The following is a 17905-nucleotide window of genomic DNA, read 5'->3' as shown; positions in this document are numbered from 1 at the left end:
CCTGCTTGGTAGCTGTACAACACCTTGTTCACACCACCATATCCACCAATATCGAGTTCCGAGACATTGGGTCCTGATAGAGTAAACTTTGGCCATCTCCACTGCAGGGTAGCACAATCCTTACTGTCGGTGAAGCAGCCATGATGACAGATGCGATGCGAAAACGTGACCATGTTCGAGATGGTTGGCGAGAAGTAAATGTGTGTCAGAGGTGGTGGGAAAAGCAATCAAGTGAGGCGTCCACCGGCAGACCAAGTGGAATAGTGATCATTTCGAGTGCTCTTGGCTCTGAGAAAACAAGACCTTACCACTAAATGCTTGAAAATAGATCACGCAGAGTATATAAGATGCAGCAGGTGGCATGCAGTGATATGATGTGGTCTTGTCTTTTACAGCATTATCAGTCGCTGTACATCTTCACTCAAGATCTCACGTCCCTCAGGCCAATTCATTTTTTTCCAGTAACCAAGTAGTCCAAAATGTGTCACGGTCATCCTCGCTGGCATCCTTGCTCCCACACCTCTATCAATTGGCACTATTGCCCCTCGGCTCTCATCGATCTCGAGACCGGCGTGGAGACTCCCTGCACCCACCTGAGTTATGCAACCTCCCAGCCCAGCAATGCTGATTGCCCCCTCCTCAACTGTCAGTATAAGGCCATGGGTGGAACCTGGACTTGTTGCCAGTGTGGTCAGGGACCCAACACACAGGGCTGGTGTACCATGCCGAAGCCAGTGCAAGACTCGAACGGCATGTCGACGGAGGAGACCAAGACATGTGATCACGGATGTTGCGCTGAATGTGCACGTTACCGTAAGAAATCCTCCGCGTTTTCCCGCCGGTCGGCCGAGTAGCTAACCGCTCACCCCCAGTCCCAACTCGTGCAACAACCCCTGACATGACGTTCAGCGAGCTTCGCAAGGGGACCGCCAGTCGCAAGTTTGGGTACACCTCCGCTACCCGCTCTCACCGTCGAGGCTCGGCTTTGTCCAAGATCAACGGGCTTCTTCCAGTGGAAGAGGACGCAGAAGCATTTTCAACGTCGACTTCCGGCTCCTCGTCACAGAGCAGCGTCTCTTACAAGTCGTCTGCCGGCAGCAGCACTTCGTATGGCTCATCTACATCGTCATCATCGTTAGGCCGAGGTTCAAACTACAGAGTCGACTTGGAGTATAACGCAAAGAGGCACAAGTCCTCATCTGGGAAAAGTAGCAAAAAAAGCCACTCACTGAAGGCGCGATAATCTCGTGTACTACGGCAAGGTTTGCTGGCTTTACGATGACAGTTGATGTAGGCATAATCTAGGGATCTTTTGTATAATATGTTTAGAACTATTGACTTACATTGAAATGAATTCGGGTGAAATTCTTGGAGCTTGTATTCAAAAACTTAGTATACGATTATTCAAAGGCGAAAAATAAAAGCTTTATGCAATGCGAAAGGGTAAAACGATGTATTGTTGCCTACAGGATTGAATGGTAATAACCGAACAAGAGGTGACCTAAACAGGATGCCAATCCAGCCACAGTCTCAGCATAAAAGCTGTCTCCAAAGTACCTCATGGTAGTGTGGAGAGCACCACATTTCTCTCTAATGAATCAACACCATGGGTACATCGACCACTCAATGTTTCCCCTCATCCTCCACATGAGTTCGTCAATTCGTGGATAGCATGACATGTCAAACTCGGCTCTACAAGCTTCTTCTGGCCAGCTTGGATCAGGTGCGGCAATCCTCTTCCAGCGATGGCATCTCTGGTGGCGTCCCTGGTGTCCACGGCGAGGTCGCGGACGTACCTTTGCGACGGACCGAGACGTGTTGGAAGGGTACCCAGTTTTCAACAAACATCTGCGAAGCCCAGTAGAGGGGATGAAAGTCAAGTTCAAGTCCACCCGAGCCTTGGAAATCTGATAGATATGTTAGCGAAGACTTATGACAAAGTTGGACCATTTTAGATTACCATTTTCATCAAAAGGTTCGTTTGTAAACTTCTGCTTCAGGTCAACCCAAGTCTTTTTGACAAGAAACTTCTGACTTCCAGAGACGTCCGACAGAAAGCCTTTGTTCATGTCGTCGCCATAGAAGTTGTCGCCTGCAACCGAAGCATTGGGTTTCCTTCTGTAGTAGTGCCAATGCAATAACAAAATCTCTGCGTTGTGACACATTTTGGTGGCAAAAGGGTCTGTTGTTTGGGGTAGCATCGGCTCTTTCTGTGAGTGAATGTTAGGATGAAAGACTGCTCACGAACAAATGGGAATCAACTTACTATGATGCCGGTGAAAACCTCCCTTCCATCCTTCCAGTGGCCAACAGTCAATGAGACTTCATGAAGAAGTAGAAAGGTTACCACATAGACTGTGAAGAACGGCTGGAACTTCGCTCTGCTGTAGAGCTGCTCGAGATTATGGAGCACTTTCTCGGTAAGTGTATCCACAAATTTCGTACAAACAATCGCGTAAAGCTGAGCCACAATCATTCGAGGCGTTGGGATTCGGTGAAGAAGAGGATGCTTCTCGTCCTTGACTCTGTAGACCCCGAGGCATTTGTGGCTTCCAGTAGACTCATCATACACCCAAGAAGGACTCATGCAGTGATCTGCCATTTGAAAGTCAGCTTGGAGTCGTTCTCATCTCGATGAAGAGACCTTGTTGTTCAAAACACTTACGGAGTGCCATTCTGAGCTTGAAAAAGTCTTTGAGAATTTGTCTTTCCTTGTTGTCCTCATCGAAGTCGTCACAAAGCTTGTCATAATGCATCAGAGCCTCCAAATAGTGTTCCCTGATAATCGGATGAGTGCCTTCCTTGTCGATCTGCTCCTTCAAGCTAGTAATGAAGTTTTCGTCCAAGTATGCTTGAAAGGAGCGCCTCGTATCCCTTACATTGGCCAAGGCGTACGGCGGGAGATGCATGTGCTCTTTATCTCCCGATCTAGTCCTGATCGAATAGTTGAGTCTGTCGTATCTCTCTTGGGAGAAAAGTCGCACTCGAATGTTGAGGGGATGTCGACACAATCCTCTAGTCATAAGCTGAACCGTTTCAACCTTGTTGGACATCCACTCATCATCAGTGAGGTCGTGCTCCGCGAGACTCTGAAACTTTCGTTCTGTGATGCCTAGATTGCATGGCAAGGAAAGTTGGATCTCTCCCATCTTGGCCCGACAGCAGAGATTCCTGTGAACAACTTTGGGCGACTTTCTGTTGAGCTTTGTACAGGTGAGACAGGGACCCTCAGGATGCTCCGGGTTAGGTTCACACTATGGATAAATGTGTTAGCTTCTGCTGGACAACTTATAACCTTCGACCAAAACATACCGTCAAATGCTGCATCCTGCAACGAATACATGCCCCCAACTTCCTCGTTGATGCCGCATCCAGTCGCTTTTTCTGCGTCAAGGGGCCGCCCCGACAGGGAACCTTGCCGAGCCCTTCCTCCGCCTCCAGGTCCACCAAATGTCTCTTCGCAGGAACAGCTGAAGGGGGAGGCATCAACTGGGAGTCAACGCTTGCTGGGAGGTGAGCTTTCAGCCTGCGTTGATGTGCCGTCTTTGACGCAAAGTAAGACGAAGGCCGACCAAGCTCCGGGTCAACAGGGATCGTAGATTCTGTGTCTCCTGGGAGCTCTTGTTCAAGTAACGGCGATTTCGATGCTTCGCTGGTGATTGAATCTCCATGTGAAGGGTAGCTAAAAGATTCAGGAGGAGATCCTTGTGAAGATTGCGAGCTTGTCTCGCTTTCTGGCGGCGAGCGGTACGAATATGCCCCATTTGGATGGATGTCTGCAGAGTACTGGACGGCTGAATGCCCAAAACCCGAAAACTGCATGCGTGTATCACTGCCCTGGAACCTCGTAGACGTGTTCGCATGCGGCTGTAGAGTCTGCTTCTCCGAGGGCGCAGAATCACAATGCTGCAGAGGGATGTACATAGGGGACTGAAAAGCATTGGGGGCATTGATGTGGTGCGAAGGAGCGAACATGCCATCAACATCCTGCGCCCAAGGGTACTGTGCAGTCATAGGTTGCGGATCCATGTTGACGCCAGATCCGAGCATGTTGATACCGCCGAAACAATGCATTACTGGCGTCGTGACTCCGTTGCGAGGAGACTGAGCCATTCCATTTGCTGTCATGGGGAACAACGAAGGAAAGTGCTCTGCTCCTTGCGACGCCGGGTTGCCGACATGCTCCGGCAAGCTTGTGCTCGAAAAATACGAGCTTACCGGGTGCTGAAGTTGTGTGTTAGCAATCTCTCTCGCTTTCTGTCATAGGTGTTCCTGTGGAACATGCCGGCGTCAACTTACCAGCCTGTCTGGCTCTTTCCCCCTAGGCCACAACGGCTGCTCATGCTCACTCCACTGTCCGCATTCGACTTCCATTGCGTTCGTTTTTTGTTCACCGGATCTTGCAATGAAGAGTATCTAATAGTACCGAGGGCTGTTTGTTCCGCAATCAGATGACGGACATATCCGGGTTGGAGCGGTATCGGGCCTAGAAGCACCTATGCCGACCAGAAGACCGGGGCGCAGCTGACGATGGTGTGCAGGATCTATGTGACAAGGATACACAGCTTCGGGCTAATATGGTTATCTGATAGATCTTGTCAGATCCGACATGCCAGGTGAACCGTTGTGTGTGACTGGGACAAAGAATGCCACTGCGAGTGGTCAGACCAAGGGTTTCTGTCGGACAGGATGGAAAGAAGACAGCAGTGGAACAATAGTTGCGAGCTGTAAGATGAACAGTGTGAAAGAGATATACTGGAGCTCTATGAGATGAGGAGGATGTTATCGCAGAAACATGCTTAGCATGGGCTAGTGACATGGCTGCATAGGCCACAGCCCTAACAGTAATTCTTTCTGCGACCTGCCATGTTACCTTACCATGTTGCTTGCTTTTTGGACGCGGCATGAGATTCGAGCGTCTCATCATGGTATAGATCTTTGCGTTGTCGTTGCGTATACTTCCGCCCATGTACCGGACGAGGTGTGGCCGATGGACGGCGGGGTGGGGTGTCCGTTCAGTGTCAAAGGCACCCGGGGCGCATGTGCAAAGCTAGCGCGTGGCATTTGCAGGTCACTCCAGGGACATGGGTAAGGAAGGCAGAACAGACCCAGAGTGTACATGTTTACAGCTGCTGGGGTTTCGGGTCTGGGGGTGTCTTTGTGGAAACATCAAATCCAAGGGACTGTCTCTTTTTGAGGGTCCTTGGAGAGGACTTCACGGCCCGGGTCCGGTGGATGGGCGCCTTTCCGCATGAGGAAAATGCTCTTCGAATCAGCGCGTCCTGTTTTACAGCGGAGCGACAGGCCTGGCGGCCAATTGTAAGACGCTGTCTACTCTACGCTGAGCACCCATGACGCGCGAAGAAGATCTGCGGATAGCTTGAAGCTGAGTAGCCATCGTAATCAAACGGAACGAATTGTGAAGCTTGCATGTTCTCTCTTACCGAAACGAGCATATCGAGCTAACATTCTCCTTCGTAAAGTGACCGCTCCCGAACGGTTGGAAATGCTCAACTTGGAGAAAGCCTCGAGGTGTCTCAAGCATTCGATGTGCCCATTGTGGAGACCATCTTTGCTTTTTTACGGCGGACAGCTGGTGCAGTTGCTCATATCATGTGACGCGCATGCAATGGGGCTTGCATGCTTGAGAGAAATTCATCCGCATTATTTCCATACACCGCCAGGAGAAACAGATGTGTGCGAAGTAAGTCACGCATGTGTGAAGGGAGACCTTGAGCCGGTCCTGTGGGAAGAACAACAGCGATTGCATGTTTCTCCATGTTTCTGCCAACCCCGCCCAGCCCTGCCTGTCGGGGCCGAAGGCGACGTGTTGCCAGACCATTCCACAATTAACGGACCGGGGAGTTCGTTTGGGCCGAAGGCGTCGGACGAAACCAAAGCGCAACAATAAGACGGCTGACACAGCATTGATTCCAAAGAGGCGCCCACGCGCTGTTAGGCGGAACGCGTTTTCAGCCGCCAGCAAGCCTCCCATTGTTTTGAATCAGTACAGCTACTTCTTGGAGTCTTAGATTGATAGACATTGTGAAACATGCTGAGAGGGGTGACGAAGAAGTAAGACAACTCTCGGCCGGCTGGCAAAGCATCTCCCAGTGCAGAGGTAGCATCCTGCGACGCTGACAATTCTTTTTAGATAACATTACGCGTGATAATGCCTTCAAGGGTGGGCTCATGAGTTCCATTTGATACGCAAGCGCAAGGTTTGCGTCTAAGAAAGTCTTCTGTTGTAACAGTGACGATGCGTTGCGCTCGCGAGGTACTCGCGATGCGGACTGCACTGCACCACAGTGCCAAGCCCCCCTAAAAGCGGCAAATCAGCGAACAAAGATTCTTAAAGCTTTGGCCTTGGGCATTTTTAGAGTACTCTGCTGTGGATGATAGCTATTGATTCAGCTTTGGTCATTTCGGGCGCCTCGAGAAGCGTTAGCCAAGACCGAGGAGAGCTTGATGGTCAAAAAGACATCCTCCTTCATTCCTCATTTCGTATTGCGCGTATTGGTAACCATTCAAAGTTTTGGAGCTTTGTTTGGGGCTGAGCAACAGTGACATGGTGATGCTGTGTGCTGATGTCCCGCAAGGAAAAGGGGGCTACAACCCACACAAAGTATCTAATCGCAACCTGTCCCCATTGAATATTGAATCATGTCTGCTGTCTCTTTCACTGAGTTAAAGGCCGACCACGGCCATCATCGACAACTATTCACGCTTTACCGACGGTATTTCGCCCTGCTCTGGTGACTGGGTCGCCTTCGCGATGCCTTACGACCAAAGTTGATGGTGCCCTACGTACGCGTAGCAGACTTTCTGCTCCCACAGCCGAAATTACCTCGTCCAACCTCCCTTCACTCCTGTGGTCGCAGATTGCCGCCGTCATAGTTGACCACTTGTTGTTTCTGCATCAAGGTGGTTGCTTCATCAGGCAAGATGCCGCGCCTCGATAGCAACCCCTCTTCGATGGTCCAGTAGTGCAGCATCCAGCAGAAGCGAAGCAGACATCCATCTCGAACTTGCAGGTTCCTCAGTCCTTACCTATCGAGGCATCCCGTTACTTCGATCGACGAATCTCGACAAACTCCAAGCCATCGCGTACGCGTTATACATCCACTCGATGAATCCTCAGCGATAGACCGTCGACTTCCCGATCGTTACAACCGACTTCTTCCTGCCTTCGAATCGAACCATACGTTACTCGGCGCAAGATCCTGCATTCTGACGCGTTTCCGAATATGCCAACCATCCAACAGCAACTACGTGGCCAACGCAAGTTACCATTGGTTGCTTTGCACATGTCGAAAATGTGCAAGAAGGAGGCGCTTCATCCCTAGCAGCGGTCTGGATTTCCCTTGCGGCTGGTACAGTCCAGTCGGTGTGGCAAATCTTCCCCCGAATGTCTTGTCAACAGAAATACCATGTCCATACACCGGATCACGCCTTGAATAACGGTCGGAATTCGTGCCAGCAATTTCTATCGCGCCGGCATGCGACATCAAGACCAGTTTTTGATGGAATACCAGCTCCTTGCGGAATTGGTAAAGCCGCGGACGGTTCTGACTGCTCCCCAACGGCTGACTAGTTCCCACAGGCGCGGTAATACAAAGACACAAGTGTTCGCCACGGCCCGCGCGAGACATTGCCAGCGTGGTTTCAGAGAATGTTTGGAACGAAACTAATAACAGGTCCTTATGCAGTTATTATTTTGTATTCGACTGAAGACCCCTCTGGCACAATTGGGCGACGGATGCCGAACAATACTAGTAACAACGAAAAGAGGGAAGAGTAAAACCGTCGCCAAGAGTTCAGCTTGCCCCGTAGCATCCAAGGCAAGAATTGATAATCCATGAACGAGAGTGACGATAAAAGTGTGTTGAGGCAATGTTGCGCTTTGGTCTTCTCGCCTACTCGATTCTTGCTTAAGTAGAGAAGCTTGTGGCTTCAAAATGTTCTCAAGTTGTTGAAAATGCGACAACTTACGCCCGTATCGCTAGTGCTTCTATCTCATCTGTGGATTCACCTCTGATAAGTGCACTTAATTGGAAAGACTGGCGGAAAATTATTTCAGAGGGAAGTAGAAGCATGACGGACGGTGGACGCGTAGAAGTCCCAAGACGCGGTCGCTTTTCCAGTTCTCGAAGACTTAACAGGCCTGCAATTCAAGTGTAGTACGAGTTCACATCTTTTCGATTCAACATGTACTTTCCATTGCCTCCCGCTCCATGAATGATACTAGACCGCATCCTCCTGGTAATTGAATTCCTTCCTAGTATTAGGCCGACAGTGACGATTCCTGTCGCAATGACTACTGCCTGCAGCATCAGCAACCTGCTGCTCAGGCTGAGTGTATGGGCTCTCCTTGACATGCTGCATCAAATTTCTGCCCACCCCTCGTGACAGTCCGTAGGCGATGGGAGACGCTCCGGTGCTTTCCTTGCTACCTATTGGTGGGATGGCATCCGGACCAACTTGGAGGTCTCATAGGGCGAGAGTCTTCCATGAACTTGATTGGCGGTATAAAATGCAATTGATTAGTGAACTCGTCTCCTTTGGGATGTAGTCAGTCAGCATGCCTGGTGGCTTGCGTCTGAGACTCTTAGTGTCCGTACGTAATGAGGAGCGAGGTGAGAAGGCTCCCTGCATGCACAATGCGCGTTGCGCATATGAGCACCTTTGGCGGAATACCGCCAAAGCGGTTGCGAACAGGTACGAACTCGGGATAGACCTACGCCATACTGGTCTTCCAGTACCTTTTCATCATGATAGTAGTATCTAATGTGGTAGTTGGTGATACTTTGAGCGTTACCATGATTTGAATACATTGGTGTTCCGGGATCTGAAGGCGGGTCACTTATCACTTATCAGATATCATTTATGGTAGAAACCGACCTCTGCTGATTTTGCTGCAGAGGCTGGGGAGAAAGACCCGAGCGGCCGACGCGGTTGTGGGCAAAGGGGGCGTCCCTCAGCTTGCTTCTTTTTCCACGGCCCGATGAATCTTGGCACGTACCAAACTCCGACAAAGTCGCAGGATGAGCGAACGAAACTCCGTACTCGACCATAAATTTGTTCGCTCTAACGGCACCAGATTAGTAGCTACAAACGTCTTAGTTCAGCTTGGATTGTCAGTCTTGGCAGAAATTCCATTGAGAAACAATTAGATGAGATGATAGATCATTATCTGCACAGTACTTTAGGTCTGCGCACAGGATCCATACCACCCCCCCTTCGCAGGAAGCTATCGCCAATGATTGTTCATCGGGGTCTGCCGGCTCGCTGCTGCTCGGAGGCCGCGATGATTCTCAGATCCCAAACTGCACCTACCACGAGTCAATGGCTCCATCCGCTTCTACTTTGGTTCCTTGTTGGTACTGCCGGCAATACTCTCAAGTCCGAGAGGGATGCGGCCATTCCCAAGCAAGGAAGGTTATGACAGAATGTTCATCCCCAGGTATATCCTCCTCACTAGCCGCAGTAAACTGCAGGTTAGGACAAGGCGACATGGTTCCCACGTTGCGTGCCTGGTCGCTATCTTACTTCGGGAAGCTCAAGGGCTTCCACTTCTGCCCACACCTGTCAAGTAATTCAAGCGACTGTCGATATTCTGCCCAAGAGCTTTTCTATCATTTTCTTTTGCCAGATCACGCACTGGCATCGGAGAAAAACTACATCAACGTGATCTCAGATATCATCTACAGAGAAAAGAGGAAACGACGCTAGGCTGATTTCTCAGAACCAAGTTCAGGGACTGTTTTGGGTACAAACGTGCTGCTTACCGCCGAAGACCTGGGGATATTTGCGACGCCAGTGCCATTCAGTCGGGTGCGGGAGTGGGCCGAGTGCTTTCCGCTGCTGTCTCGAAATGCCTCGCCAGCGTCACTCGACATAACGGCCGGCACGGGGCGTTGTGGCACGGGGCGGCCCTGGTCAGCCGCCCATGGCATGTTTGCTTTTACCGTTTTACTACCCTTATCATGGGTGTTGAAGTCCTGGTCGCATTGCATCTGCATCTCGCTCGTCACTGTGCAGCGTCCTACTGCGACCCTGTCACTTCCCACCAGGCCCACCAACCACCGCGTGCCGACAGTGAAAGACACAGACAATAGGTCTCATTTGACGACTAGCTAGCGTGCTGAACTCCAGACAATCTCGCCCATCAGACCCTACAGGAGTCGCTATGATAATTCGCTGGCAGAAACTGTACAATCAGATTTCTCATGACTACACCGCAACTTCGGTGGCGCAGATCGCTTTCTGGATGAGTTCGCACACCCATGGCATTACACGCCAATCTTCATTCGCGCCAAACAGCCATAGTATCGCTGATCTATGAGTCAAGAAAGACCTTTTAGCCTGTTCAAAGTGCATGAACACGCAGCCCTCGAAAACCTTCTGTCTTCTGTCCGCCCTGCACATCTTCGTTTCAGACATCGCATTAATGCGCCTCCGAATGCTTGCAGCATGTACGCTTCAGGCTGGTGGGATCTCAGATACAAGCGCTTTAGTACAATCTTACAGCGGGCGGCGGAAAAGAGTCTTGAAACACCAAGAACAATCTAAGTATTGCCTGCCGGCGGTTGCACCCCGGGGTTACCGGGGCCGCTCGGACTGAATCGCATGCCGGACCCACTTGTTCCGGCGCATGTGTCCGGCTCCGACACCGGAACTTAGCTCCGGATAGAACCACGCTCACGTGTCCTCCTCGAATGAAAAATGGCTCGTTTTGCTCGGGTTCGCATAAGGTCTTCTTTTCTTCTTTTGAGCTGTTTTTATTCACCTCTGCATGAGGTCTTGGCAGGCTGACAGCACCCTGAATCCTGGGTTAAGGCCTTGGGCCCTAGCGGCGCCGGCTCCATGGCTCGAGGTGATTCTGTTCGATGCGGCACTATCAACGGCCGTAAACACCATCATCTCTTGCGCCATTTACCAACCAAATCGTGCCGCGGGTCGTAATCCCTTGTCCCGGTACAGCCTGCTGCGCTTTTGGCCATGCATATTTCAGCGTACGCCCGGTGAGGCCAAAAGCCGTCTGGTCACCGAAAGTCTAGACCTGAGATCCCGGACAGCCTGAAGTCACCGAGAGGGGCAGATACCCTCTTGGCAGTGACCACATGAGCATGTCGTGCGTTGCGCGGAACACGGACGGGTGACCCGTTGTGCTGCCATGCTCTTCGTGCAACTCTGGACTGTGGAGGATTGACTGGTCCACCCAGGGTACGAAATGTGAAAGTCCTGTCCAAGTATACGGCAGAAAACCAGGGTCTTAGAATGCCCCTGTCGCTATTGAAGTCCTCGTTCGGCCAAGACTGATCTACTGAGGAGGTGGGGTCATTGTTATCTCCGCGGTCATGATTATAATGGCGCAGAAACTACCGGTGAAGGAATAAGCGATCGGTACCCAGTAGCAGGTGGCCCTCATCTTTGGTACTCAAATACCGAGGCAAGGAGTCTCAGAGACCTTCTCTGAGCGAGTAAGCTTTGCTTTGAAAAGTCAGGGCGGTATGTATGTCTGAGAGACGTGCTAGCGCTACACAAGCGAGTTGAGCGTCTTGGCTCGTCCCGTCCCGCAGGCTTCACATCGGAGTTTGGTCTTTTCGCGTCATTTTTCGATCCTTAGAGCCATGCTTTGGAGCTAAAAGGGGCTGCACATCGCATGTATGTAAGAGGGATCGGAAATTAGTGGTAAACGGCCAATTAACGACGCGTGACGGCCTTGGTTTGTTGCCTCCGTCGGAGCCCCCTCCGCTCTGTCTTGTCAAGTGGCCATATTTGGATGTTTGTAGCCTGTACTTCGGCAAGCGACACAGCCTCTCTGGAACCCTGCATCAAATTGGAAAAAGCAATGTGGCGTCCCGGAGGACCGCAAAGATCTCAACTTCGTTCACTTTGAGATTGGGTTGAGGCTCGCAGGGTTCATATCGGTAGGGCGGGTGGAGGAGGGTCAACAAACAGACAAGGCTTGCTCACGTTCAAGGCTTCAAACCAGAAGGTCCCCGGTCCGAAGTTTGTCTAGATTTTCGAAAGGATGTTACAGGGTTCCGAATGAGCAACCCTTCGCAGGGACACGTTCCCAAGTGGGTAAACGCGCAACATCCGGCTTCCGCGAGACGATAGGCACACAGCTGTAGGTGGAGACCGTGGGGCATTCGCGATGAATGTGAAATGTGACTTAGACAATCACAAACTGTCCTATTGAAATAATCGATCACGTTCGGGTGGTAGCATGATTCCACATCAACGCTGCGGAAAGCTGCAATCGCCCAATTAAAGCATGAAGTTTTGTGAATAGAAGTCTCACCCCGCAGAACAGATGTTGAATCTGCTTGACGACGCACATCCTCAAGCGTCCCCCCTTTGGCCGTCACCCTCCTCTCCAGGAAAGTTTCCCGCCAGTGTTTTCCGCCAGTATTCCGACACACCCCTCCTGGAAGCATCCCGATGGACGCTATGATTACCCATCAGCCTGAGTACCTTACAATTTACTCCAACGCAACAGCACCGCAGCGGCGATGACAGGTAAGACGGAGGCAAGTTCGCCGAGGCCGGCTAACTCCGGTGGGATGCGGGCGTTGACGAAAGCCCCTGAGCCGAGGAGGATGGCAAACAAGTTGTAGACGAAGCTCCAGCCAAAGTTGAATGCAATCCGATGGATGGCCTTTCTGCTCACCGCGATGGCGGTGAGGATACCGGTCAGGCTGGGGCGCATCAGGACAACATCGGCTGCAGATCTAGCCACGTCAGTGCCCACGTTCATGTGGACGCCAATGGTAGCCTGGGCCAGTGCAACGGCATCGTTAGTGCCATCTCCGCAGAACATCACGACGGGCTTCTTCGGCTTCTTTTCCGATTTGGACACATGGGTGGAGGGTGTGGCTAAGAGTTGCTGAATGTAGTCCTGTTTGTCTGCGGGGTTGCATCGCGAGTGCACATTAGCCTCGGGTATGTTGAGTTGAGAAGCAACCGCCTGGACCGCCCCGTCATCGTCGCCCGAAAGGATGTGGACCGAGACGTTGGAGGCCTGCAGCTTGGACACGGTTGCGAAAGCCTCGGGCCGCACCGAGTCCTCTAGCGCAAACAATGCAACCAACGTCCCGTCGACCGTGAAGCAGAAGACGGTGTATCCTTGCGACAAGAAGGACTCGACAGCAGGATCAGACGATAGACCCAGCCATCGCGAATTGCCAGCGCGGAGCTTGCGACCAGAGATGGTTCCCTGACCCTCGACACCCTTACCCGTCAAAGTCTTGGAATCGGATACCGGCGCTGGCGATATACCATTCGCCTTTAGATGGGCGGCAACCGCTGCGGATACGGGATGCTTGATGCTACCAACAAGGCCAAGAAGCAACGATTGCGTCGCTTCTGGATCGCCAGTAACGTACGATTCTTTAGACACGCTTAATTCCCCACGGGTCAGTGTCACTGTCTTGTCGAAAACTACATGCGAGGTCTTGTAAGCGATCTCGATACTGTCGGCCGACTTGAAGATGACGCCTTTTTCCGCAGCAACTCCACTGGCGATGACGATCACCATAGGAACTGCTAGTCCAATAGCGCATGGACATGACACGATGAGAACGGTGATTGCGTATGTGACTGCCTGGATCGTTGCTTGGGAGCCGGACTGTTTGCGGACAGCGACTCCAACGGCAATCCATACAGCAAATGTAATTATCGTCAATGTGACTACGACTGGGACGAAGTATGACGCAACTCGGTCTGCTATATCCTGTATTTTAGGCTTGGACAGCTTGGCTTCGTCAACCATCCCGGCGATGTTGCTGATTGTGTTGTCTTCGGGCAGACGGGTTAGGCGTATGTTGAGGGTTCCAGAACCATTGATCGAGCCTGCAATGACAGAAGAGCCTGCATATTTCTCGATTACTCTTGATTCGCCCGTGACCATAGACTCGTCTAGCTCAGACGAACCAGAAATGACTGTGCCGTCGGTTGGAATGCGAGACTCGGGAGCAACTCGGAAAGTGTCTCCATACTGAAGCAGTCGAGAGTCAATGTCCTTTTCCTGGCCCGAGGTGTCGATGATTGTCGCTGTGGACACCTGCAGAGATCGGATGGAAATGGACTCAACGGCCTTCTGACGAGCCAGCGCACCAACGTATCTGCCAACCATAATGAGAGTGACGAGGAGTGTGCTCGTCTCAAAGAACTCCCCGGTCGACAGAGGCTTGTGAGAGACTAGATAACCAAACGACACCACGGAGAAGATGTACGCGGCGCTAGTACTCAGCACAATGAGCAAGTCCATCTCAATCATTCTGGAGAAGATCAAGCTCTTAAGTGCTGTAGGATAGAATGGTCCAGCAATAGCAACCTGAACAATAGTTGCCAATGCCAAAGAAACTGACCCATAAGCAATCTCATTATCCGGCAAAGGTGCCCAAGCCATCACGAGAACCGGAATAGTCAGGACGATGGAGAGTAAAGTCATCACCCCAACATGGCGAACATGCTTGCTGCCCCCCTGGCTCGTGATCCTCTCGCATTTGAACTCCGTCGTCCGTTCGAGATGCTTGATGACATCGTCCGCCGAGCCAACTCCGACGTCTAGATCGAACTCTGCACGCGCAAGAACAAGACTAGTCTTGAAATTCTTGATTGCGTCCACGGTGGCAAGCGTTCTCTTGAGTTTAGTCTCGCAACCCGTGCATGTCATGCCCGAGATACTGAGAACAACATGCTCTGTTCCAGACACGCCCCTCTCAAGGTCGTTATCGTTGGTGATGTTTGCACCAGACTTGCAGAGAGGTTGGGAAGCGGCAGGCGAATCCCCATCGCCACAACAAGAATCCGCACAAGAACCAACAATTCTCGGGGTGTTGGTTGCGGCACAGCATCCATCAGCGCACCCTCTGCTTTTAAACTTTGGACTTGCAGACCGACCTGCCCTTTTGGTCCTGAGACCTCTGTTGGCTGTGCAGACCGGTTTGCTCGGCCCTGATACGCAACAGGAATCAACTGAACTGCGGGTCCGAACCGAGGTGATCGATGCTCGTTTCTTTTCGACAGACGAACGATCACGAGGTGCGCAGCATGATTCTTGACCGAGAGCGAGGAGGGCGCGGCAGATGCAGCCCAAGGCTTCAAGCCTTGCCTGATAGGTCTCGCGAACGGTACGGGCGTGGCCGCGGCATGGCTTCCCGTCTTTTCCCCCAGTGCAGCCTTCCGCTCCTGATCGAGCTACGAGCCGTGTCAGTCGCAAATAGATTGAGGTGGCGTGCGTGTGACTCACTCTTTCTGTTGGAACGCTTGCCGCTGGTACACTCGCGTAGAGCGAGACGATCAATGCAAGTCGAGTCGCAGCAAGGAGAGGTCTTGCCTTCACAGCAGCTGGGAACCTTCTCCTCCTGAGACTTTGGGGCTGGGGAGGAGCAGCATCCCTTCTTGCAATTCTCTTCAGCCTTGGCAACCAGAGCGCAGCAGTCATCCTCGATAGCAGTCAAAGTGCCGCTTGGCTGGACGGGCTTGCTCTCTCGGATTGTCTCGCAACATCCCTTGTTGCAGTTCTCTTCAGCCTTGACCTTCGAACCACAGGTTTCGTTTGGCTTGCTCGTGTTGTCGCCAACAACATCGACAATCCCACTTGCATTTTTGACGGAATCGCCGCAACATTCCTTCTTACAATCATCTTCGAGTGCAACTTGGTCAGTGGAGGCGACATTGGTGTTCTTGATAGTGTTGTTGCCGCAACATTCCTTCTTGCAGGTGTCTTCAATTGCAATGTTGGAAACGCAGCAAGAGTCGACAACTTTGGCAGCCGCAGAGCTAATACTTTTCCCATTATCGCATCGTTCCATGTTGACGGTGCCACAGCAACCGTCCTGACAATTGTCTTCACTCTTCGATTTCTCGGCATCGCAGCCATCTTTATCTGCAGCGGTTGAAGAACAACACCGATCCTGGCAACTCTCATTGAGATCTGTGGGATTGACTCCACGGCCCAAGGTTGGCTTGTCGATCTCAGAGCCGCAGCCGCTTTGGGTGCCGTCTCTATCTTTCAAATCTTCAACGTTGTCGATGCTGTCTTCGCCATCGCCCTCTGCAATCCGTTCCTCTGCAACGGTGAGACTAGTGTTCGGCCCAGGGAGGGCAGCTGGTCCGGGGGTCGGGACTGGATCCTTAGGCGGACCACAACAACCCGATTCGCAGGGCATATTGAGAATTCCCGCGTCAATGCACACGCGTCAAATGAGGATTCGGTTTCTCGTATTCGACAGTCTTCTGATGGGGTTGAAGCCGACAGCAGGTTCACAAAGTGGCCTCTCCGTCCGTCTGGAGTGTTTCCGGTGGACGGCGGAGATGACGACTCGGACGCGAAACCTTAAATAGCGGACTTATTGCTCCACTAAATCCTCCAAAGGGATGACTTAATTGGACAACTCAAGTGTCTCCGGTTCCGGAGTGGAGAAATAGGCCGCCTCCGAGATTACCAGCTATGTGATTGTCTCAATCCTGTTCCATGAGGATCCAATGTCGGGAAAACTCTCGTTGCAAAGGAGACTGAAAGAAACATGATAGAAAATTGAAGAGGCCGCATTGGGAATTGTTTTCCACAAACTTGCTGGTTGTGTGACTGAACTCCGTGACACAAGAACAGTATGAGGCAAAAAGTCGATTCTTCGCAGCACACAAGTGATTTTCTAATCTAGTGTTTATGATGTCTAGCTTCCTGCAAAGCTGGATTGTTAGATATGCCTATGGTCTACTCCATATTCTTTCAGTTGTCAGGTGCTGATCTTTGCTCCAAGCCGCTACTGCCACTCCTGGCTTCTGTCATGAGGTCTTAGAACAAGTTCGAGACTTGAAGAACTGAGGAAAGATATCTCGAAGCTCCTCCAAACTTTGTATTTGATACTGCGATGCTTCTTTCGAGGGCATTGGAAGCCCTCTTTCAAGAAAGTGAGCCGCTGTCCAGCCAGCCTTCTGAGCGCCGACGCAATTCCCGTGAGAGTCATCTATGCATCTATGTCAACGTGGAAACGCCTCTGAGGACTCATCATGGATGGAGGCCATACCGACGAAGTAACAATCCTGAACTGATTCCACCCCAGCTTCCTTCATAGCCTTTAGGAACATATTCTTGTTCGGCTTGCAGATGAAGGGCACTTGCGAGTAATCGCAGTACGTCAACCCCTCGAAGAGATCCTCGACACCAAGAATCCGGATAACTCTTTTGGCATGAGTCACGTACGCGTTGGTTAATAACCAGAGCCGGACTTTAGAGGTATCGACATACTCAAGCAGCTTTCGGAGTTGCACATCTGGCTTCAAGATATCCTCGAGGGGCAGCGCGTCATCAACCTGGGCGTTGTACTCTATGGGGTCAATCTTGTGGTGTCGGACCAAGCCCTCGATCGAGTGTCCATAGTCCGTATGGTACTGGTGATGTAGCTTTACTGCCTCTTCTCGAGTCAGAGATAGGTGCTTCTCAAAGTATTCATCGATCAAGTCGGAAACCAGGTCAAAGATCTTAGCATCTAGCCGAACGGTTAGCTACGGCGTCCAATCCCTCTCGCAAATCTGTACAATTTTCACCTCTCGAATACAAACAGTTGTCGATGTCGCTGCGTGGTGCACAAGTCAGCAACAAGTTCACACGGCCAGTATTCATAGTGTTTGATGGTGGCTCACAAGAAGAGGACTGGCCTCTGGGGTCGAGATCCCTTGCTCAGGTCTGCCTGCGAACCCATCTCGTGCGCTTCACGATCTCGTGGACAGTATGTGGTGAAGATCCCTCAGCGATCGGCAGGCCCGTCCAGGCCGTTCGAATTCGGCAAAGTTTTTTTGAGATAGAGTTCGTCCGGACCGCCTAACCATACATAAGCGCGGCTGACATCGGTGAAACATCGACGTCACCGTCGTTTACCCCACACCT

General features: G+C 51.5%; 2 protein-coding genes across 2 annotated transcripts; both read right to left on the bottom strand.

The window, feature by feature from the left end:
* Nucleotides 1-12484: 12484 nt before the first annotated feature.
* Nucleotides 12485-14686, bottom strand: COL26b_004561 (uncharacterized protein; the record flags this gene model as incomplete). The annotated part of the gene is made up of 1 exon (XM_053177435.1): nucleotides 12485-14686. One exon carries the CDS (start codon nucleotides 14684-14686, stop codon nucleotides 12485-12487), a length of 2202 nt encoding a protein of 733 aa, XP_053038549.1.
* Nucleotides 14687-16998: 2312 nt separating this feature from the next.
* Nucleotides 16999-17641, bottom strand: COL26b_004560 (uncharacterized protein; the record flags this gene model as incomplete). The annotated part of the gene is made up of 2 exons (XM_053177434.1): nucleotides 16999-17507; nucleotides 17581-17641. The coding sequence occupies 2 exons, from the start codon at nucleotides 17639-17641 to the stop codon at nucleotides 16999-17001; spliced, it is 570 nt and encodes a 189-aa protein (XP_053038548.1).
* Nucleotides 17642-17905: the final 264 nt, after the last annotated feature.

This window comes from Colletotrichum chrysophilum, assembly GCF_026319265.1.
Source record: "Colletotrichum chrysophilum strain AFK26 chromosome Unknown scaffold_28, whole genome shotgun sequence".
Classification (NCBI taxonomy): domain Eukaryota; kingdom Fungi; phylum Ascomycota; class Sordariomycetes; order Glomerellales; family Glomerellaceae; genus Colletotrichum; species Colletotrichum chrysophilum.
This window is presented reverse-complemented; position numbering and strand designations above follow the sequence as displayed.